We start from the raw sequence: 21,873 nt of genomic DNA, 5'->3' as shown, positions 1-21,873 counted from the left end.
ACGTCCTGCACGGTGACTGGGTGATGTGCTAAGTACCAGGGCCTGAACACACCACCAAGAGCAGACCACAAGCAGCTGCAGCTTGGCTGCTAACTCAGCAGTTCTGCTTGGACTTCGGTAGACAAGGCCAAGGAGGGTGAGGTCTGACAGGAGGGTGAAGGGTTCAGAGGTACGAACATGTCCTGAAAGCCCAGTGTCAATAAGTGAGAGCGCCCTGTGCTTACCAAAAGCTTATCTCCAACTTAGTCTATAAGATGTAAATCTAGCCTGCCTTCTGTTGAGAAATGAATCGGAATTTCTCTTCCCCAGCAGTCCTCCATCATACCTCACCTTTCACCGCTTGCACAAGGCCCCAAACTTTGCACGCGTGGTGCGAGAGAAAACCCACTGCCCTGCAATGCTTGCGGACTAAAACGAAGGGGAAAAATAAAAGGTGGGAGTGGAAACAGGGGCACAGAAAAAGGAAGGAACATGGGCAAGGTCACACAGCCAGTCGGTGGCAGAGGCACCAGGACACGCGTCTCCAGAATCGCCACCCAGAGAGCAAACATATGCCAGGCCGTGAGAGAGGCAGGTAATGAGCCACAGGGGAACTGAGCCAGCCTTCTCTGACAGAGAGCAAGGGTTTGGCTTTCTTCTTTCCTCTCCAGAGAGGGGCTGAGCAGCGAAGACATCATCTTCAGAGGCACTCGATGTTACCTTGCCGAAGCCCTACGCTCTGCCAGTGCTGACAGCACAAGAACCACAAAGCTATTGTCTTGGCTTGTGAGATCAAATGCAAAGCCACAGGTACCAACAGCCGGCTCTGCAAGAAGGAAGGCAGGAAGTCAAGAGAATATGACACAGAGCAACAGGGGAGAGAGGCTCGATGAGGGGGCCACGACCTCCATACAGGGCGATATGCCCGGGCACATGTCAGGGGCATTTTGAACAACAAGGGCAACCGTAGGAGTGAAGCGCCTCCATCTTCCCCATAGCCCAGCTGCGATCTTTATGCCAGCAATTGCCCCGCAGGCAGCAACGCGCGTATGGATGTTGCTCTAGCTTGGGCTCTGGCTAGCTGTCTTCGGAGAGACTTCTCCAGGGGGCTAGCGGAAAGGGCAGCTTGAGCAGGAGGCAATAATTAAAACACCCTCAATTCAGCACTTCCACCCAGCTGACCTAGCAACTTGGTATCCTGTCCAGACTCCTGCTCATGTACCTGCAGACCTGAATTCCTCTTCCAGTTTGACTGGATGTGGTTTCAGCTTCACTTCCTGTCCTAATGTTGCTCTGCTTTGTTAACATGCTGCTCTGACCCACCCCAAAGCAGGCTGCGTTTCAGTGGTAGGCAAAACAAGCCTCTTGCACGGCGTAAAAGTTTGCAAACCTGCTTTAGGATATTTCAGGACCAAAAAATAAATAAATACCATCAAAGCAATCAATCAATCATTTTTATTGCTGTTATGGCAACTGTACAAAAAAAAAGACAGGTTCGCTTTGCAAAGAATATGTCAGGCTTTCAGCCTCTCTGCAACTGGAAAGCAGCGACAAAACCATCAGCACCCACTTCCCATCTGCCAGCACAGATCATGAAAAAAAAAAAAAAATCTAGCATCCTCTTTTATCATCAAAAACACTGAAAAATGGCAAAAATATTGACTGCTTTTATGATAAAGCATTGGGTGTGGGGGGGACAGGGACTCAGTCCATTTTTCAAGGCAAAATAAGAACGCTTTTTTGTTTGAAAAAGGTCAGTGGGATCTCAGTGTTGTGAAGCTCTGACAATCTTCCTGTATTTTCTTTGAAGGCTTGGAGCCAGAAGATCCTTAGCAGGCTTCTTTACTGCACCAGCAGCAATTTGTTCTAACAGAGGCTGTGGGACTTAGGGCTGAAAATTTGCAGCCAGGGTTTCAGGGTTCAGCTCCTTCGCTAAGGGTCTGAGCCGAGCAGGGGGTCAGGACACAGGGCCCCTGGATTCTCCTCCCAGCTCTGTCCCCAAGTTGCAGGTGTCTTGGAGCAGGCTGTACTACTTTCAACCCATGCCTCCATCAGCAGCAGCCTCCCTCTTTGGTCGACGGCCCTCAGCAGAGGCTGTGAGCTTCCACAGATCTGGCACCGTGCTCCAAGATCCGCGGCAAAGTGTCAAGTCAGGGTTCATCACTCTCAGCCAAAGGAACGAACGTTCCCTGGAAAAATCAGCTTCCCAAACAAGGGGTCAGGGTGGGGACTGCAAGCGCCTGCGGGGCTGAGGAAAAACAAAACCGAAGTCCCCAAGCTGCAGGTAAGTCATCACACAAGCCAGAGAGAACATGAAACACAGAAGCTGCCATGCACGTGGCCAAACAAAGGCACCTGCTTTGGTGGGGCTGTTCACTGGCTCCCCATAGAGCCGGCACCCCTCTCATCTGAGGCCTCAGCAAAACCGAATGGAAACAGCAGCATGTAGCGGAAGCGAGTGACAAACCCAAGGTGCTCGCCGCCTTTTTCCTCCGCCATTACCAAGAAGCAGTGTGGAGGTGGAGGGGGAGGGGACCGGCCCACTCAGCGCAAGGCTGGGGGAACATGGATTAGATGGCTTGATCAGAAGTAATCCCCAGGCCGAGTCAGGCCGGCACTAGGGGCTTCGACGTAGGTGTGTGGCACAGGGGAGGGAGGCCCTGTCTGTGCAAGCCTGGGATCAGACAGCTCTGGGGGTGGCAAGGAGGCCACTAGCACATGTGACACACAGAAGGCAAGCCGCCTTTGCACCGCCTTCTCTTCTTGCTGCATGGAAAGTTTGCTCATGCTTTTCAGCATCAGCAAGCAGCCTCCAGCCATGTGGCATGCGTCACTGCAGCCGCAGATGCTTCAGCAGCGATGCTTCCTCCCCTCCCATGACAGCATCACATGCTGCTGGGAAGAGTTGGCTTGCCTTGTGCACGCCACATGGCTGCAGGGCTGCTCACCTTGTGCAGGCTCAGGGGTTATGGCAAATGCGGAGCTCTGTGCATCCTGGAGATGCTGCTCCATACAGCAGAGACCCCCCGGGAGCAGGGACTGAGGAGCGAGAGGGCAAAAGCCACCGCAGGGCAGCAGGAGGCAGATAATAGGCCAAATGTGATGGGAGTAGGCAGGGCTCAGCTCCCCTGCTGCCCGCCAGCCTCTGCAGCGCACATCCCTCCAGTTGCAAGGGATTGAGCTGAGGACTGAAGACAGAAGTGAGGCGAGTCCAACTTCCCCAGCTCCATCCATGCCTCAGGTCCCAGGCGATCAGGGCAGCCCTGGCCCAGTCTTGCCAGGTCTGGTTTCAAGCAAGCTGTTGCAGTATCATCAACAAGGGACACTCAGCAAGGAGAGATGAGGCACCTCTGGGCAATAGGAGCAAGCAAGGCAGCAGGATGCCAGAGCCAGCAGCCTGCAATACTGCAACCCCGCACTGTTTTCCCTCCAACCTGCCTGTTGGGTTCTTACATTCAGCCTGAGCATCTCTGCAGGGATGCGTGGTACAGCTGCCCACGTTCAGGGCCAGGCGGTGCCCCTCAACAGCCCGGGGGAGCCTGGCAGCCTCAGCAGAGGGAGAAGCGGCGGGAGTTGATGTTCATGCGGGTGACGCCGATGTGCTTGAGCGGCGTGGAGAGGAGGAAGGCAGCTTTGGGTGGGATGTTGCAGAGCAGGTCCGAGTCCTCCTCACAGCCCTCCAGGCCGAAGGTGGCATCGTCCAGCATCTCCTTGTGCTGGTGGCAGGCCTGCTCCACCTTCAGCCGGTGGATCTGCCCTCGCAGCTGCATCAGCTGCCGTGCCAGCTGGTGGTCCACGGCCTGCATCTCCTGCTGTGCAGCGGGAAAGAGGAGCCATGAGGGAGCCACCACTGAGACTGTGCTGGAGCCAGACACAGAGGAGCCCCAGCAGGGAGGTCTGCACAGCAGAGCATGGCATGACCACAGCATGCCCACCCAAGCCTTGCACTGCCCGTTCTCTCCTAGCTAGCACACGTACTGTAGCACAGCTCGCGGGCTTCAACTCCATAGCAGCTCTTGGGGGCCCCTGAGCACATGCTGCCGCCTTTCTAGAGTGATTGTGGCTCCAGGCTGCCTGGGTTAAGCGTTGCATAGAGAGCCATGCCTGCAGCTGGCTTTGTCGACACACTCCCAGCAGAGCCCTGTGGGCAGCAGGATGAGAAGATGCAGCGGGACGTGGACAGCAAGCGGGACAGAGGCCCAGAGATGCACACGGAGATATGGGCAGGGGTAGACAGGTGGACAGACACACAAACACACAGAGAGGTAGGAGTCATGCATGGAAAAAACACAGATGGGCACACATACACACAGCTGTACAGACACACACACTCCGAGATAGGCAGCCAGATATGCACAAGGAATCACAGACACGTGGACAAAAAAGGAGACACGTCGTTGCAGATGTACAGACAAGGACACACTGACACAGAGGCAAATGCCAGAGTCGCACATCAATGTACGTGCGTGCGCACACACACACACACACACACACGTCCAGATCACTCAAGGCAAAGCAGAATGGCACCAACAGCTGGGTCAAACATGGAGCGGCACACACCCATGTGAAAGCTGCCCCAGGCCTCTGATAAGCACTTGCTGCAGGGCGTTTCCCTCGGGTCTGGACGAATCAGTCCTGGCTGCAGTGATTTCTCCTTAGCATGGGATGAAGCCACGCTCCTTGCAGCTGCTCTGGTTCAACGATCCTCCTGCCCTCTACGGCTCCATCCCACGATGCTCTGCCACAGCGTTCCTTTGGAAGCCCTTGACCCTGCCACCCGACAGTCCCAGAATGCACTGGGACAGCCCCAGCTGAGAGGGGTGATGCCGCGGGGCACCAAAAAATGGGTCAGACCAAAATTGGGTCGCATCTGCCCCAGCCTCCCAGGAGAGCAGAGGAAGCAGCCCGCCCTGACACAGCGGGGAACACGCAGCTCACGCGCAGATGCACCCAGGCAGACAAAGTGCCCTATGAGCCCTGGGGAGGGCACCAAAACGGCCATTTAGACCCCTCAAAATGCTCCCGGGGGTATCGACCACAAGATGCCAAAGGCCAGCTGGGCTGAGAGTCCTGCCTGGAGGAGCAGGAGGCTGCAGAAGCTCGAGGTCGTGAAGAAGGATCTAGCCTGGTGCTGCTCTTCAAATGGACACCCGCAGGCCACAGGTGTGATGGCAGCCGGGCCTGGTACTAGGGGACTTGCTGAGCTCCCAGCCCAAGGCAGGGGCTCTTTCCCTCCCTGCCATCTTCTCTGTTTCCCTGCAGCCCTGGGGGATGCCAAGCTGAGCCCGGCAGTCAGCATCCATGGGGTCCTGGATCCAGGTTCCCTGCCTTCTCCATCCCCCTCTTCTCCAAGAGGCCACATGCCTAGCAGAGCTGCTGGCGGTACTCACCAGCTCCTTCCTGAGCCACTCCAGAGCATCGTCCATCGTGGCAAACCCACAGATACCGCCCGACGCCCTCTGGGCAGGACTCCCCTCTGGAGCCACGTCTCCACTCTGCTCTTCCTTGAGCAAGCCGATGGTGGCTTCCTTGGCCCCGTTCCTCCAGGACTGGCTCTGCACCCTGGCCTTCCACTCCAGGTAGGAGGGTCTCCTGGTCTGCAGCTTCAGCTTGGCTGTCAGGGCCTTCACGCTGTCCAGGCTCTCCTCATCCGAGTTGGACTCCTCTTCTCCCAGCTCCTTGAACTTCAGGTGGCTGAAGGACATGGCGGGACACAGGAGGACGAGAGCAGTGTCACCCGCAGGCTAGCCGGCTGGGTCTGCGTGCGTGTGCATGAGCTGCGAGCAAGTTATTTATCCCTGGAACAATAAAGGTTTGGAACTCCAGTGATAATTATAAACGAGCAGGAACTTTAATTAGCCAGAGGCCTGCAGAGGGATTTGTTTCTGTATTATTGTCTCCAGCTGGGAGGAGACACCCTGTTCTTTGAAAGGAAGTTTCAATGAGGATATAAGGGCCCGGAGGAGTGTAAAGTAATTTATCCCGCAGACACTCCTTCCCTTCCCGGTCTATTATCAGCGCAGAAATGACACCGACTCCCCACCCAGCTCTGAGATCAAGGCAGAGTCGAGAGGTCACCAGGGACACAGGACAGCTTTGCAGCAAGAGGAAAAGAAAGCTACCTCTGCTGCACAACGCTTGTGCCTCCAATTCTCCAGGCCTCTCAGCATTCAATCGATGGTCAGACTCACAAAGCATGCGAGAGAGGAGAGATTCAAGATGGAAGGGCTGCTACAGAGCCCTTGAGAACCGCTGCAGGCAGCGGGGTGGGGTGGCATGGCAAAGGCTGCTGCCACCGCAGGAAGGTGAAGGTACAGCTGTGCATCCCTGCACCTGGCGTGGCACTTGTCTGCTCCCCGGGCATCCTAGGTGAGATGCCCACAGGCCTGTCCTCCCTCCTGCTAGGTCCCCACTGCAACCACACTGAGCAGGCACCGAATCCGGAGGGATGGAGAAGTCGGTGCCTGCGAGTTTACAAGGAACTGGGGCAGGGAAGAGCTCCCTTGGTTCCCAGGCTGCAGCGTGAGCCCGGGGCCTTCTCATCCTATAAATCTAATGAGAAATCCTGCCCTTGGAGGGCTCTTATTGGTCACCCCCTTCCAGCTGTGCTCAGGGCTCCTGGCCAGGTCACTTTATCAAGTGGCTTATTTGCTTCTCCACAGCTGTGCCGTGTTTAAGGTGGAACCCAGGGGCCCTGGAGAGACTGGGCGCCCTCCAGAGACAGGTGGAGGGAGAGCAGGCTGCACGCAGCCTTGCCCAGCCCCAGCCCCAGCCCCAGCCCCAACCCCAAGGACAAGGGCTGGTCGACATGCAGGGAAAATGCCCAGCACAGGAAGCCAGAGGTTTGCATGGACAGCGGGGTGCCAGGGGCTGCCCTTCTGCAGTGTGGCAGGAGCCCCGGGGCTTGGGGCAACAGAGAATACGGCGCCGGTGCCCTGGGGGATTGCGGGCAACGGAGGCTTGGCCCAAGTCCCGGAGGATTCCGGGCAGCTAAGAAGGCTGGGCAGGGCCCTGGGGCAACAGGACGGACATGCAGGGCTCCTCGTAGGTGCCGTGCCCCTCTCTGCACCACCCCGGCCCCCAGCTCCCTCCAGAGAGGAGGGATCCTGGCTAGAGGTGGAGAGACTCTGCCTCAAAGGCCTCCTTCCTCTTCGGCCCACGCAATGCCCCAGGGACGAAGGAGCTCAGCCTCCCACATCGTCCACACCAAGGCCTCAACTGCCCCGTGTCACCAGTGCAATTGTTCCTGTTTTCCCCAGAACTGGGAACTCCCTTGTCCCCAGAAGGACACATGGGAAGAGCCTCCAGACTGACACCCCCCAGCTGCAGGTCAGTGCCGGGCCAGTGACCCCCGACCCTGGGCTCCTTGCAGCTGCCCAAGCCCGGCCAGAGCAGCCAGGCCACCTTAAACCCCACATCCTCCCTCTCGCACTCTTTCTGTTTCTGAGCCTCACCCACACGCAGCCTGCTCAGTTCCTGTTACTGTATTTCCCAACGAGCGCCTCCAAACATGCCTCGCTTATCACCAACTTCTCCAGCGCGGCAGCTGTTCGGAGGGCCCCCGCTCGCCCCATAGGCAGCTGCGTCGCCCGCCCAGGCCGCGGCACCTGTGCACTCCTGCATGTCGCGTCCTGACAAAGCGGCATTTTGTTGCTCTGCTCCCAGCACGAGGGCTATAGGTGCGGGCTCCTCTGCAGCACGACCTGCCGTGACAAACTTCTGCTGCTCCGGGTCCTGAGTTGCAGCGTGAGGACTGCGGATCCCACAGCGGGTAAGGACCGTGGCTGTATCCCAGGCTTTCGGGGTGCTCTGGCTTCCTGCCGCTGCTTATTCCTCAAGAGGAGGCTCCTCAGCCAGCTGGTGGATTTGGGAGCAGAACAGAGGCTGCCCCAGCACTTCTGTACAGCCGAGAGGTTCAGGCTGATCTGCCCGTACCAAGCCCATCAAAGGATGGCAGCTTTGGATCCCGTTAGGTCCAACACAGCCTAGAAGGGTGTTGATATGGGGCCCAAGATAGAGGTGAGTAGCAGGCTGGGGGGGAAGTTTGCAGAAAGAGCCTTCTTCAGAGGAGGAATCTTACATTGTGAAGGGGTTTTCTGGTGTTTGCATGGCACCTGGTGCAAGGGGGTCCACAGGCCCCGCTGCCATGCACGTGATGATTAAGTTGCTTCTTGCAAGGTACTGGCTGCATTTTCACCTGAAGCTTAAACATACCCAGATGCCATGAGGTCCTTTAAACCATCCTGCTGGCAGGGACCATGAGCAGCGCATTGCCAACGATATAGATATACAGAGAAGAGGCCCAGGGTGGGGACCAGTTTCTCAGCCCGAGTACGGGCCTAGGAAATGGGAACTCCAGAGTATCAATCCGGCTCTGCCATTGCTTTCCTCTTGGGTATTAAGTCATGTCCCTGTGCATGCCTGAGTTTCCCCCTCTGTGAAGTAGTGTTGACACTGCCGAGCTCCAGGGGAGGGAGGGAGGGAGATGGTAGAGCCCTGGCTGGGGCTTGGGGAGGGAGTCTGCAAAGAAGAGGAGCTACGTGCCTGCCGTGGGCTGTTCCCATCTCAGTCTGCATCTCCTTCTTCCTCTTTGGGGCTGCAGAAGGACTTTGTCCAGGTGCTGGGGGCCGGCTGCCCCTGGGGAACAGCCACGTGAAACCGTGTGACCCCACTCCCCGCGGGGGCTTAGCCCGTCCCCATGGAGTTCTCCGAGCTGATCAAGACTGCCAAGGTGGAGAACGTGCTGCTCTCGGGCCCCGGGGTCCCAGCGGTCAAGGGGACCCTGTGCATCACCAGCCATCACCTGCTCCTGTCGTCCCAGCCTGGCGGGGATGGGGAGCAGGGGACAGTGGAGCTCTGGCTTCTCATCCGGAACGTGGACGCCGTAGAGAAGAGGCGAGTCTCCCCCGGCCCCTGCCAAACGCCTCACCAGCGGGAGAGATGAGCCTGGCAGATCCCCTGCCCTGTGGCAGAGCAGCCTGTAATGAAGTCACCCCCCACCCCAACCCACAGTTCCTCAAATCAGGCCCCCAGCCCTTCCCCTCTCATCCTCTCATGTAACCTCTTCAAGCTGATCCTTCTCCCACCTCCTTGAAGGTGGAGACATCCCTGCAGCTGGTGCAGAAAGGCAGCCAAGTGGCTTCCAAGCCCGCCCGGCTGAGTAAGGGGAGGAGGGAGTCTGAGCATGGCTGGAGCTAGGAGGGTTCCCGTGGCCCCGACACTCAGGCACCCAAGATCACAGTGGACAAGGCAGGAAGCAGGGGTCCAAAAGATGTCCCTGCTGCTCAGCATTCACACCACTCGTGCAGCCTCCCAGCCCCTTCAGTGCCCCGAGTCCTTCCCAGGAATCCAGCTGGCTCTGCACCAGGCAGGCCATGGGGCCCTGGCTGGGATCCCAAACTTCAGGTCCCAGTGCCAAGTGTCCCCATGAGCCCAGCTGGACGCAGGACAATTCACTCTCTCCTCTCCTTCCACTCTCTGCTTCCCCCGGCCCCCAAACCTGCCATCAGGGGCAGTAACCCTGAGGCCTGCCCAGTAACCTCTCTTCTTTTCTGTGACTCAGTGTTCAGAACCTAGGCTGGTACCAAAGCACCAGGACTAACAGCTCTCCACGAGAGACCAGGTTTGGCTTTTAACCCTGTATTGCCTTGCTAACCTGCCTGGCTTTGTGCTAACTGGAGCCCAGCTCCCTGTCCAGGCAGCCATGGTGCCCGCCTCTCCCTTGTCTGCTGCTCTTGCTTTAACAGCTTGCACCCCGCAGAGAGATGAGAACAACTCCGGCCTTGCTGCTTCGGTGAGGACTAGGGCAAAGGCAGTGGGTTTGGGCCCCGTGGTGCAATGAGGCAGGAGGAAAGGCAGGGCTGGCAGAAAGCAAACAGCACCTTCATGTTAGCAGTCAGGGATGAGCCTGTAGCCACAGATAACTGATCTGCCTGGAAACCACAGCTGCTCTGACACGTGTGGTCACACGTGCTTTAACTCTCATGCACTGGTGATTCTGGTCATAGCAACATGCCCCTCATCATGAGGCACACGCTCCTACTTTGCATCTAGGTACACGTAGCTCCCCCTCCCCTTCCAAGTCACTCATCCCCCGTGCCAGCTTTGAGCACAAGCAGTACAAGCTAGAGCCCAGTGCAGACCTCTCCCAAGCCAGCTTGATCTCTCTGCCCAGCCGCTTGAACAATAGGGTCCCTAACAGTGTCTTCACACACGCTCTTACCTGCCTGCGTCTATCACCTGTGTTCATCACGCGCTTCCTCATATACGCATACACTTATGTTCCCCCCCCACCCCGTGCACACACACTGATCCAGGCTGTCACCAGCAGCAGCTGGACTCCCTGAGAAGGGGAGGGGGAGAAACAGCCACAGAGCACCTGACTCTGTGCCCTCCCCATATCTGGCTTCTCACAGGTTTGCCAGCTCCTCGGGCACCATCACGCTCAAGTGCAAGGACCTGCGGGTGTTGCAGCTGGAGATCCCAGGCATGGAGGAATGTCTCAACATTGCCAGCTCTATCGAGGTTAGCTGGTGCCATCTGGGAAGGGCAACAGCCGGCCAGGCACTTCAGAGCAGTACCTGACATTTAGCAAGAGCAAGCCCCAGCTGTGCCCGCCTGGTGTTTGTTTTGCAGTTACCTGTGTTAATGATAAATAGGCAGCTCCCCAGGCTCTGTTTGCACTGGGCTAGGTTTTGGCTTTCAGAGGCACCTGCTGGGCCCATCCCTTCAGCCCAGCAGCATCAGGCAGGGGCACCTAACCATACCCCAGCTGAGAGCTGTGCCCTGAAAATTCACTAGGAACCCCATCCTGCTCCCAGCCAAGCCAATGCCCAGTCTGTGCCATGACTGGAAAAGAGAGACAGGGATCAGACCCCATAGCACGTGCTGTCCTGACTCAGCTGTGGGCTGCACATGCAGAACACAGGGGCAGGGAGCGGGAGTGTCCTCTGGCAGGTGACCCCCAGCAGCTGTATTGCAGATCCAGCATGGTTCTGCTCTAGCCCTGGCCTGGCACGTGGCGAGCACTGGGTGGACACATAGGTCCATATAACTCACCTAGAGACCAACTCCTCTGCTCCTTCCCTAGGCCCTCTCGTCCGTGGAGTCGGTGATGATGATGTACCCATTCTTCTACAGACCCCACAGCATGAAGCTGGAGCAGGGCTGGCATCTCTACCTACCCCACCATTACTACCAACAGGTAGTCGCGGAGGTGAGCAGGGACAGGCAGCGAGGGCAGCGTGTGGGAGGCGGAGGGATCGAGCCCTGCATGCACTACACACACATGGCAGGCCAGGGCAGCTTGGGTCATTCCAGACCTGTCCCCTCACCCCTGGCGCACAGAGCAGGGAGGCTGGCATTGCACTAGAATGGAGATGGGCCACACCTGGTGGGCTGGGATAGGGAAGGCAGCAGCTGGGTCTGATCTGAATGAAGATTGCCTGGACCACACTGAAACAGGCCCGAGCTGGCTCTGGGCAGGAAGAAGGGATATGGAGACCTTCATTGCCCAGCCAGATCAGCAGCCAGACACTTACCCTCATTGAATGGTTGCCTGCGGACCTGCAGGAGACAAGCCAGCTCCACGGGGCCAGGTGTCTGCATCATACACTTCCCCAGCTATTTTGGCAAGTCCCCCGAGCCAGGGCCCCTGGAAACTGAGCTGGCCTCTGCAGGGGGCTATCCTAGGGCTAGGTAGGAGATGTGCACCATTCCCCTCCCCGGGGTGAAAGCCCTGGGGACAAAGCTTGACACGGCTGCCCTTTCTAGACAAGTGCTTGGAGGTTGAGCAGCGTGAACAGGGACTTTGCCACCTGCCCAACTTACCCATCAGCCATCATTGTGCCAGCCGTAGTGGATGATGAAGCCTTGAGGAAGATCGCCCACTTCCGCCAGGGGGGCCGGTTCCCTGTCCTCAGCTACTATCACAAGAAGAACCAGACCGTGAGTGCCATCCCCTTCCCGCTCCAGCTCCCTTCCTGGCACCACAGCCGCACCCAGGCAGGGAACCTCTCCGCCCAGCAGCTAGGGCACTACATTTATGTGGGAGCCTCTCTGGAGACCCCAAACCACCTCGCAGCCAAAATGATCCATCAGGAGGGATCAAAATGCAGCCACTTCTGGGGTGGCACAGTTTGTTATGCAGCTCGCTGCAACAGTATAACAAGTCAGTCTACAAAACAGCAAAGAAAGCCATCCCCTAGCAGACGGACAAGGAGGCAGAGTCAAACTACAGGATCCCACCCAGCACTGACCACCCTGACCCTGTAGACCCGGGAGGGGGGTGTCTCCCATTCAGCCACCAAACAGGCCAGCCCTTGCTTAGCTTGGAATAAGGCAAGTAGGGCTTTCTCTAGACACCACAGTGACAAGCAGATGAGGCTGGGGGTGCTCCTTGTCTCATTAGGCTGGCACAGGGGAGGGGCTGGATCAGCCCAGCTGCCCCAGCATCTCTGCCCCACAGGTGATGCTCCGCAGTGGCCAGCCACTGATGGGCCCCAACAAAAAGCGGTGCCAGGAGGATGAGCTGCTGCTCAAAGCTGCGCTGTGCGGGAGGGCGCGTGGCTTTGTCATCGACACCCGCTCAGCCCAGGCTGCCAAGCAGGCCCGCATGACGGGAGGTGGCTCTGAGCCCAAAGCTGCCTATCTCGGCTGGAAGAGGCTGCACAGGCCGCTGGAGAGGTCAGTACTTGATCCCGTGCAGCACCTAGCACTGAGGCTGGGGGAAAATCCACCTCCCACTCTGTGCATGTGGATCTCTGGGCTGGGCTATGGGAAGGAATGGCACTAACGTTCAATATTAGCCCCTGCCTCATGGCATGAGGCTGGGCTGAGCCCTGGCCCGCTCGTTACATGGCTGACTAATGATCTGGCTATGCTGACTCTATCACCCCCCGGGGACCAGGGGTGGAGGCTCCTTCCTCCCCTTGGCTGGCGCAGACTCCAGGCAGGAGCCCAGAAAGCATCACCCCGCTCTGAGCCAGGACCCAACAGCTTCTCTCCCACCCTCCCCCAAGCAGGGGCCGCCCGCTGCAAGAGAGCTTCATGAAGCTGGTGGAAGCCTGCAATGACCCGTCCCTCGGCATGGACCGCTGGCTGAGCAAGCTGGAGAGCTCCAAGTGGCTGTCCCACGTCAAGGCAGCGCTGAGCACTGCCTGCCTGGCCGCACAGTGCATGGAGAGGTGAGATGAATGGGGCCAAGGAGGGACAAAGCTGGGACTGCCATGCTGGGAGCCCCACTTCCCTCTGTAGGTAGTGGCCTGGCTTTCCCCTTGCAGAAATCCTGGCTGAGCAGAAGCCAGCCTGGGTCAGTGAGCGGGGCAGGGTTGCACCCGTGGGGTGCGTTCATGCTCCCCACGGGCCCAGATTGCCTGTGCAGCTGTGGTAGGGGCAGCCCCGCCAGGCAGACACAGGCTTCCCCACCACCAGCCCTGCTCTGCTGCTTCCTCCCTCCCTGGCACGAGCTTGCCCCTCTCGTGGGCAGTGCCCATGTTTGTCACCCACCCTGTTCCCTTTGCTTTCAGGGAAGAGGCCTGCATCCTGGTGCATGGAGCCGAGGGCACAGACACCACCCTGCTGGTGACAGCACTGGCTCAAGTGATCCTGGACCCAGACTGTAGGACGCTGGTGGGATTTCAGCACCTGCTGGAGCGGGAGTGGATCCAGGTAACCCAGCTCCTCAGCCAGGGGACAGTACATGAAGGGGAGGGGAGGTGACACTGCCCCGGAGCAGCCTGGCTGTGGGGAAGGAGGGCGGCATCTCACCCCTGGGACTGCATGGCAACCCATGAGACCTGCCCCACCCCAGTCCTGACCCCCCAAGGCCCCCACTGTCCTGGGAACAACAAGGCAGCCCGTGTCTGGTGCCCCCCAGCTTACGGGGCCCCTGCTCCCTGTTGGACAGGCGGGACATCCGTTTCACCTGCGCTGCGCCCACTCCGCGTACTCGCACGCCCGGCTCAAGCAGGAAGCCCCCGTCTTCCTCCTCTTCCTGGACTGCGTGGGGCAGCTGGGGCGCCAGTTCCCCTTCTCCCTGGAGTTCAGCGAGCGCCTCCTGCTGGCGCTGTTCGAGAACAGCTACGCCTCCGCCTACGGGACCTTCCTGTGCAACAGCGAGAAGGAAAGGCAAGTGCCAAGTGCAGCCCCCACCCTGGCAGGGCCCTGGGCGGGGGGCATGAGGATGGCATTCTCCACCCCAAGTCCCAGAAGGGGTGGACTTGCTGCCAGCCTGGAGCATCAGCATATGCACCATGGGGTAGTAGGGATGTCCCCCAGGCCCCTTGACCTCTTCATCCCACCAGGGCCTGCTAGTTATCTGATCTCCACAGCTGGACCCAGCTGAAGGATCACCTGGGAGTGAAGGCACAAACCAGGTGTTCCAGTTATACATATTGCACCCTCGTGTGTCCTGCTCTCACTGCCCACAACAGAGGCTGCCAAGCCACTAGGGAGGCAGGGCCTGGGCTTTCACACCTGGCTAGTCCCTCGATCCCTTAGACCTGCCAAAGTGGCCTGGGTTAGGGAAGCCGAGCCGCAGGATGGAAGGGATCTGACACAGCACATGCCCACTAGTTGACGCAGAGCAAACATGTCTCAATGGAAACAGCCAAGAGCTGCACCTAAGGGCAGGGATGTTCCTACCCCCACAAGATCCCCTTTCCCTGTGGACACAAAGCCACTTGTCCCCCTGCCAGGCAGCAGCCTGTGGGCGACACCTCCTGGGGAAAATAACTGCCACCCAGTTTCTTACCCACATGAAGGGACTTGAGATCTCAACTGACAGTCCCAGCATGTAGCCATAAGCCCAAGTCACTGACAGGGCTTTGCCCTAAATCAGGCAGCCACTAGCCAACCTCCAGGTCCCTTCTCTGCACACACTTGCAGGTCCCTGTGTAAAGTGAAGGAGACAACGCACTCGCTCTGGTCCTGGCTGAACCAGCCCAACCAGCAGAAGGAATACCTGAACCCCCTGTACTCGTACAACGCCCTGGTCATCTGGCCGTCCGTGGAACCCCAGAGCCTGCAGCTCTGGCAGGGTAAGTGCTCTGTAGGCTCCCTCCCCACCACCACACACACCCTGCAAGGGCTTTGCCTTCAGTAGCCAAGAACTCCTGACTGCCCTGCAGTAAGTGCTGACTGCTTGTGTCCGCAGGCTTGTTCCTCCAGTGGATCCGCTCCTCCCAGTACCTGGATGAGGCCTGGGCAGAAATCCAGCGACTGGTGGAAGGCAGCGAAACACCAACGAGGACCAATGGTGCTGCTCATTCCCAGCTGCTACTCCCCCACTGACCTTACCACAACAGAGGGGAGGTTGCTTCAGGACAGCTGGTGGCTCAGGCACTGCCAGGCCCCGGATCCATCATTTCATCCTCCTCCGGGGTGGGGAAAAAAAACAAACTGCTGTTTTTCACCTGGAGCTTTGTGCTGGTCACAGGCTCTGTTGGAGCCCTGGCAAGCCTGGACTGCGAAGCCAGGCTCTGAACTGAGTTTGCCTGGTGCAGAGGCCAGTGGGTTACCTCAAGGTGTTATAACCAAAGCACAGACAGTAAAATGGACTGTTCTCACATTGTCTCCTCCTGCTTTCAGTGCCTGGGAGCAGTGGGCTGCTCCTCAGGGAGATGACTCCATTCAGCCCATACATGCCCTCACTCTACTCTAGGATAGCCAGAACCTCACTGGCACCAGGCCAGAGGCTTAGACATGGACTTTGAGAGCAGGGTTGGGGAGTACCAGGAAGATCAGTTTGTCCAGCAATTCCATTCGATGGTTCCTCCCACAGGGTGGCTGGGCTGGAGGTTTTGCCTGTGTCTCCCCAGCACTGTTACTGCAAAGCAGCCAGAAAGGTCAAACGCTAGATCCATTCTCCTCAACCCCCTCCAGTCTACACCTCACAGCCCGAGCGGCAATATCCACCTGAGCTGCAGTCAGCAAGACACCGATACCTAGAACCAGGCTCAAGCAGAGAGCAGAGAAGCTCCAAGTCCCCCTCACTCTACATACAGGCTGGACAGGGACGCAGGGGAGAGGAAGGGCTTGCAACAAACGTTTGCCAGGGCAGGAAATAACTGTCCCCCCGAGGAAAAAGTTGGCTCAGCCTCATGCCTGGCTCACAGACAAAGCAATCAACATTGCATGTGTGCCAGCAGGAAGGAGAGAGCAGCCAGTCATTGTTTTCCAGCCTATTTATGGCCTAAGCAATTCTGACTATTTGCCTGGCGTTAAACTAGCAGGACTAGACCACAGCCGGGGAAGAGAGTCCAAGGTCCCAGCTCCTCCTAGGCTAGGAAGGCTCAGTATCACCAGTGTATGGGAGCAAGTCACCCAGCATAGCTGGAAAAGCAGAGACCATTGGGCTGGGCTTTTCCCAAGCCACCAGCAGAACCACGATGCACTGTCTCAGTTTATGAAAGATTTATATTTATTATTTCCTTTGGAGTTTATTTTCCCACTGATTTATAAATATCCCCAAGGAGGGCAGGAAGTTGGTGGCTTGCAGAGCAGACAGCAAGCGAACTGATCCCTACCGGCCACACGCCGTCAAGGCTATCTCCACGAAGCATCATTCCCATGCCCATCACAGCTTACGCATGACCTCAGCACCCACTGCTTCCCATGGGAGCTGACTAACCTGGGCTCTGCCACAGCTGCATGAGGGAACTGGGGGATGACAAACCATTCAAAGGAAAGGGGGGAAATGAAGGAAGGAGCAGGGACTGTGCTTCAAACTTCAAACTCAAATTCAAAGTACTGGGGGTCGAAGTAGTGGATGCGGACGTAGCCATCCTCACCGCCGCTGCTGTAACTGCAGGGGAGTAACAAGGAAAGGTCAAAACTCCAACGTCCCTTTGAGGTCATGCCACCCTCAAATCCAGTCCCCCTGTCAGTGCCCCAAAGGCCCCACTGTCTACATGCATGCACGGAGCAGCAGTTTAAAGGTATGATCCTAGTTGGCTGGTCTCATCTTTTCCGGCTGCCCTGGTGCAGACAAGCCCTAAGATACAACACTGACACCCAGTCATATCTATATTAAGAGTCACTGCGGATACAAAAGCAAGGCTGGCTCTACCCTCCTGCACGGGGATGGGGGCAGGGGGTTGCGGCTTTCTCAGTGTTCCAGGATGGGCCACGGGATTAGGATACTGCAGTGCAAGGAGATCGTGACACGGCCAAGCAGGTCAACACTGAGGTGCGCTGGCAGGGAGGGGGTGGAATGTAGCCCATTAAAGCCTGACTCCAACCTGAATAGGCAGCAGTGACTTTGAACCCCATAGCAAAATCCTCACCTCTTTCCATCGGGGTGGAAGGCAACACTGTTTATTGGACCGAAGTGGCCTTTGATTCTCCCAAACTCCTCTTCAACACCCAAGTGGAAGAATCTGGGAACAAGGAAGAGGCTCTGGGTCAGCAGCTTGTAGCCCCAGTCAGGCATGGGGAGGGTTGTCTGAGGGCATGGCGTACTCCATGACCAACTCTTTCTGCTGCTTCAGAAGGTAGGCAGTAGCACTTGTCATCTGCCCTCCATGCCCCCGTCTGCCTTGGCATTGAAGGAACAAAAGGAACTAACCTTGCCTCAAACTTGCCAATCCTAGTAGAGGTCGTGGTCACGTCCATGGCCTCCTGTCCACCACCCAGGACGACCTGCGAGGGGGAAAAAGCAGCCAACATACTTAGATGCTGCTTCAAGATCACTCCTGGCAGGTACCAGGCTCCATGTACTCAGCAGAGCAACTGAAGCAGAGACCCATGAGACGCCTGCTCCTGTCAGGTTGATCTCCATGGCTAGAGCTCCATGACATCTGCTGTGCACCTCTTACCTTTCAGCTACACTCACTTGAGAACCATTTACCAAGCCCAAAACAGAAGGCCTAGAACTCATCCCTGTAGGGCTTTCACAGACTTCCCAGCCTGTGCTCACACTGCGCTGGTTACTCCAGCAACGTTCCCCTCCCCTGGCAGAGGAATGGCAGGAAGGAACACTCCAAATACCAACTCCTCTCCAGCCATTCCCATCTGCCAGTGCTGCAGTTGCACAGATGCTTAGACTGGCAGCAGCTAAAAAAAACTCTGAGAGCCAGCCAGGCTGCCCACACTCCTCTTCTCTGACACGCCAAGATGGCAGGAGGTTCCAGCCTCCTGGGTTTCTGCTGCAGGTTTCAGCCTAAGTAAATCCCTCTTCTTCCCTCCCTGTCACCTCTGCTGGAAGCTACAGCGGAAGAAACAGTTTTAATTCAGCCATGTCTCTCTCCACATCCCCCTCCCATCCCCACTGAGGCAGGCTGAAGCGTCTTATGGACCAGTGATCAGCCCTTCCTGAGCTAGTGCAGCATCTCAGGCTGCAGTGCCAAGACTCACCAGGGGGCAGCAAAGAAGCTTGGAGATGCAACACTAGAAGCACCACTGATTAAAGTTCAGGGAGGGAAGAGGAGCCACCAGCAAGCCCTGCATGCAGGGGTGGGGGCATAGTGGTATAGAAGGGACATGGATATACTGCAGGGAATAGCCCTGCACTGCCCCTGAAAGATGGAGGAAATTATGCCATTATCAGAGTGTGATGCAAGACACCGATGGACTGAATGTTCTTTGCCCACTGCCAGATCCTGTCCTAGAGTCCCCATCTCCCCACCCTCAATCTCTCTTTTCTTGCCACAATGCCAGGGCCTGGCAAAAGGAGAAGCATCTATGACGCAGCAGCCCCAAGGCAAACACTTACATGGTCAAAAATGGGCGAGAGCGCTGCAGAGTTCACGGGCCGCTCTGTCCGGAACGTCTTCAGGTGATCGAGTGTCGTGGAGTCGAAGAGCTAGGAGGTAAGAGGTGCAGTGGTGACCCTGGGAACGAGCTGGAAGAAACGACAGCCAGCACTACCAGCCTGTCCCAAGGTAATACCTTGGGAAGGCCTCACTCCCCCAACAGCCTGAACAGCGGCTTCCACCCCTGGACAGGGCTCATTAGTGCCATGGGTCCAGAACAGTCCGTGGTAAGACTTCTGATTCAAAGGTTTAAGTCCCAAAAAGATCTGCACATGCTCCAAGAAGAGCAGCACACAGTGCCCCTTCTCCACCTCAGCTCTGAAACCACTGCATGATTGCCCCTGCCTGTCCATCTAGCCCAGGCAGCCCTCTAATTACAGGGCTGTTCCCACTAAGCAGACATTTGCTTTGGTGTAAAAGAAGTTTGGGTCCATGGTTACCCACAAGTTTCTAGAGAGAAGCCTCAAACAGTGGAAGGGAAAAAGAAGTCGAGATGGCCATTTCCCTCAGCGTCCTAGAGCCACTGGGTGGGCCAAGAGAGGTCTCACCTTGGCTGTGTTGTCCTTGGAGGCAGTGATAAACATGGTCATGTCCCGTGAGGTCTGGATGTCGTTGATCTGCTTGGTGTGCTCTTTGACATTCGTGAGCTGCTCCCCTGACTGGGACCAGACACAGCAAAATTAATGATCACCCTCCACCAGCACCAGAGCGCCCCAGGTGCACATACCTTCCCCAGCCATCATACTCCAGTGCCCCTTGCCCACACCTGCGCCACGGCTCACAAAAGTCCAGCTCATATGCCGTGGGATGCCCACCACGTGGCCCTCTTCCCTCAGACAATCCTGCTCTGCATCACGCTCACCTTGGCACTAAACTGGTTCAACTCTCCATTCTCATGCCCTGCGATGATGAATTCCCCCAGAGGGCCCCACACAGCACTGGTGATTTTCGACTCGCTGCATGGGATTTTCATGTAAGGCTCATCGTTCTCTGGGGAAGGAAGGAGTGGCTCAGGCACAACACTGCCAACTGAATTGCTGACAGAAGGTGCCATCAGAGCCTCCCCACCCCCACGAAGGCATCTGCCCAGGCTCCGTACCAATCTGGCTGGAGTCCCGCAGGTCAAAGAAGCTCACAAAGCACTGATATCCCATCTGCTTGTCTGTGGAGAACATGATGATGTTTCCTCCAAAATCAAATCCGCAGGTTCTCACAGCGGAGCTGGTCTTCACTAGGGCAAGCTGTTTTCCTAGACGCAGGGCAAAGTCTCAGTGGACAGCTCCAGACCACCACATTGTGAGTTTCACACCATTAATTTCACCATTCACCAACCAAAGACAGGAAACTAGAACAGGCTGTGGTCAGCAGCTTAACTACCTGTAAGTCATTTAATGCAAGTTCCAGTCTATTCTCACTGCTCAAGTCCCCACTGATTAGTGAGCTAGCACAGCAAGTGATGTTTTGGGCTCTGAAGAGGGTCTCGCAGCAGTCTCCCAAGTTGGTAAACAAGCACCTTAATGCTTCACTACAGGTCAGAGAAGCATGCTCTGTGGGCCTCCGCCCAAATGCTTTTACTCAAAAAGGATGACACCATTTCAGCTACTGAAATATCATTCATGAAATGCACACAAGTAAGAATTTCTTTTAAGCTGCTGGATGAATTACACACTCACAAAGCAAGGAGCGACCCTTCTGGTCAGAGATAAAGTGCAAGTTCCCCCAACACAAGCATCACCTCAGCACCAATTCCAGGCTGAAGACATCAAATCAGATCAGTTTGGATAGTGAAGAGGGCAAAAATACTTCTTAGTGGGCAGGAATCAGAACACGAGCACACCCTTCCGTGAGTGGCCTCAGGCAAAGTGAAACGTGCCTTTGCTGAAGTGAGAAGCCAACACATTACCCTGCTACTCCCCAGCTCATGGACTCAGCTGTGCTCTGATGAAAGGCTTGAAAGATCCTCTCCCCAACAGCTTGTCTTACCTGTTTCACAGTCCCAGAGCCGGCAGGAGTTGTCTGCAGAGCCTGTAAGCACATGCCTCGTGTCCCCTGAACCATTAGTTAAGGAACGTCAACAAAGCCTTACGCCCCATCACCTCAAAGGAGCCAACATTCACATGTTAGAGTAGGACACAGACACACGCACGCAGGACACGTAAGAGTTTCAGTGCACGCATCAGGAATGCGACAGATGCGTGTTAAGTAACTTTCATTTCACGATGCTGCGGCCAGATATTTGTGCCATGAGAACCAGGCTCCTCTCACATTCAGACACGCTTTTGCTCCGCATTTATCAACTACCGTCTGCAGTGGGAAGAGAAGATTGCTTTGTAACGATCTTCCAGGAACCCCAGCTTCACCAGCAGCCTGAGTACGTTATATCAGCCTGCAGGGGTGAAGGGTAAGTGCGGCTGGGGCACAACAGCACACAGACCATTTCCCGTTTCAAAGGAAGGGGGCAAAATCCAGCAGAGAGTAAAGGAAAGAGTCTGATACTAGGTTGGACAAGGATCACTTGTACCGTAGCCCCCCCCGCCCGACCCCAACGGCGGCACTGGAGAAGAGCCTGAAGACGACAGACAGGCCGTAGGAACCAAAGGATACAGTCTGCATCCACACACCAGACAGCTCCCGTGTGACCGTTGTAAGTGCCGAGCCTCTCTCCGTTGACCGAGTACCAAACGTTGACAATCTGGAGGAACAACAGAAGTAAACCGAGCGTCCGCTTTACCCGATGCTGCCGGGTACGCGAACCCCACTTAGCGTCAAACGGGAAACCGCACGGAGGATCTCAAGGCTCGGACCGCAGCGCCCACGAATGCGAGAGGCAGGTTATCGCAGCTGGGAGGAAACGAGGAACGGGGGGCGTGGACGCGAGATGCCGGGTTACAACGACTGTGAAGCCGGGGGCGGGGGCGGGGGGCGCCCTGGTGTTGGGTGGAAACCAAACACGTGTCCCGGGCAGGGATGAAGCGCCCCGGGCTCGGGCAGAGCCGGGTTTTGGGCGGGCGGGGAGGGGCGGACACACTCACGGGGTCCTTGGCGACGGTGAAGAGCAGGTCTCCCTCGCGGTTGTACTTGAGCTGCGTGATGGAGCGCTCGTGGCCCTGCAGCAGGATCGGCTTCTGCGGGGACAGCGCGG

At 56.9% G+C, this 21,873-nt stretch overlaps 3 protein-coding genes across 8 annotated transcripts; 1 reads left to right on the top strand and 2 right to left on the bottom strand.

The window, feature by feature from the left end:
* Positions 1-1,424: 1,424 nt before the first annotated feature.
* Positions 1,425-13,940, bottom strand: FAM167B (family with sequence similarity 167 member B). 4 transcript variants are annotated; one of them, XM_025198622.1, is made up of 4 exons: positions 13,904-13,940; positions 11,809-11,903; positions 5,370-5,673; positions 1,425-3,791 (listed from the first exon to the last, which is right to left on the bottom strand). In XM_025198622.1, exons 2-4 carry the CDS (start codon positions 11,820-11,822, stop codon positions 3,528-3,530), a joined length of 582 nt encoding a protein of 193 aa, XP_025054407.1. In that variant the 5' UTR covers positions 11,823-11,903; positions 13,904-13,940; the 3' UTR covers positions 1,425-3,527. The 4 variants fall into 4 exon arrangements, with proteins under 4 accessions (XP_025054407.1, XP_025054408.1, XP_006019406.1 ...); XM_025198623.1 differs by having other exon boundaries at positions 5,370-5,777; positions 11,809-11,900; positions 13,904-13,932; XM_006019344.3 differs by lacking the exon at positions 13,904-13,940 and having other exon boundaries at positions 5,370-5,777; positions 11,809-11,930.
* On the top strand, positions 8,654-16,237 carry LOC102374466 (myotubularin-related protein 9-like). 3 transcript variants are annotated; one of them, XM_025198619.1, is made up of 11 exons: positions 8,654-8,874; positions 9,542-9,601; positions 10,395-10,503; positions 11,069-11,194; positions 11,752-11,925; positions 12,446-12,663; positions 12,999-13,163; positions 13,506-13,647; positions 13,886-14,106; positions 14,866-15,017; positions 15,134-16,237. In XM_025198619.1, the coding sequence occupies exons 1-11, from the start codon at positions 8,678-8,680 to the stop codon at positions 15,268-15,270; spliced, it is 1,701 nt and encodes a 566-aa protein (XP_025054404.1). In that variant the 5' UTR covers positions 8,654-8,677; the 3' UTR covers positions 15,271-16,237. The 3 variants fall into 3 exon arrangements, with proteins under 3 accessions (XP_025054404.1, XP_025054406.1, XP_025054405.1); XM_025198621.1 differs by lacking the exon at positions 9,542-9,601 and having other exon boundaries at positions 13,002-13,163; XM_025198620.1 differs by lacking the exon at positions 9,542-9,601 and having other exon boundaries at positions 12,389-12,663.
* A 142-nt stretch (positions 16,238-16,379) lies between these two features.
* Positions 16,380-21,871, bottom strand: EIF3I (eukaryotic translation initiation factor 3 subunit I; the record flags this gene model as incomplete). Its single annotated transcript, XM_006019404.2, has 10 exons — positions 16,380-16,783; positions 17,265-17,357; positions 17,546-17,619; positions 18,692-18,781; positions 19,280-19,390; positions 19,594-19,721; positions 19,831-19,980; positions 20,715-20,780; positions 21,336-21,423; positions 21,764-21,871. Coding segments are annotated over 10 exons (990 nt in total), but the record flags the coding sequence as incomplete, so codon positions are not given.
* Positions 21,872-21,873: the final 2 nt, after the last annotated feature.

This window comes from Alligator sinensis, unplaced genomic scaffold (assembly GCF_000455745.1).
Source record: "Alligator sinensis unplaced genomic scaffold, ASM45574v1 scaffold337_1, whole genome shotgun sequence".
Lineage (NCBI taxonomy): Eukaryota > Metazoa > Chordata > Crocodylia > Alligatoridae > Alligator > Alligator sinensis.
This window is presented reverse-complemented; position numbering and strand designations above follow the sequence as displayed.

What these genes read in the sequence shown, in the direction of transcription:
- FAM167B (XM_025198622.1), bottom strand. An exon ending in AGTGGCTCAGGAAGGAGCTG is followed by an intron (nt 3,792 to 5,369) that starts GTGAGTACCGCC and finishes CCCGCTGCACAG; the next exon opens with CAGGAGATGCAGGCCGTGGA.
- LOC102374466 (XM_025198619.1), top strand. Translation starts at nt 8,678, where the DNA reads ATGGAGTTCTCCGAGCTGATCAAGACTGCCAAGGTGGAGAACGTGCTG. An exon ending in ATCACAAGAAGAACCAGACC is followed by an intron (nt 11,926 to 12,445) that starts GTGAGTGCCATC and finishes TCTGCCCCACAG; the next exon opens with GTGATGCTCCGCAGTGGCCA. An exon ending in TGGAGCGGGAGTGGATCCAG is followed by an intron (nt 13,648 to 13,885) that starts GTAACCCAGCTC and finishes CCTGTTGGACAG; the next exon opens with GCGGGACATCCGTTTCACCT.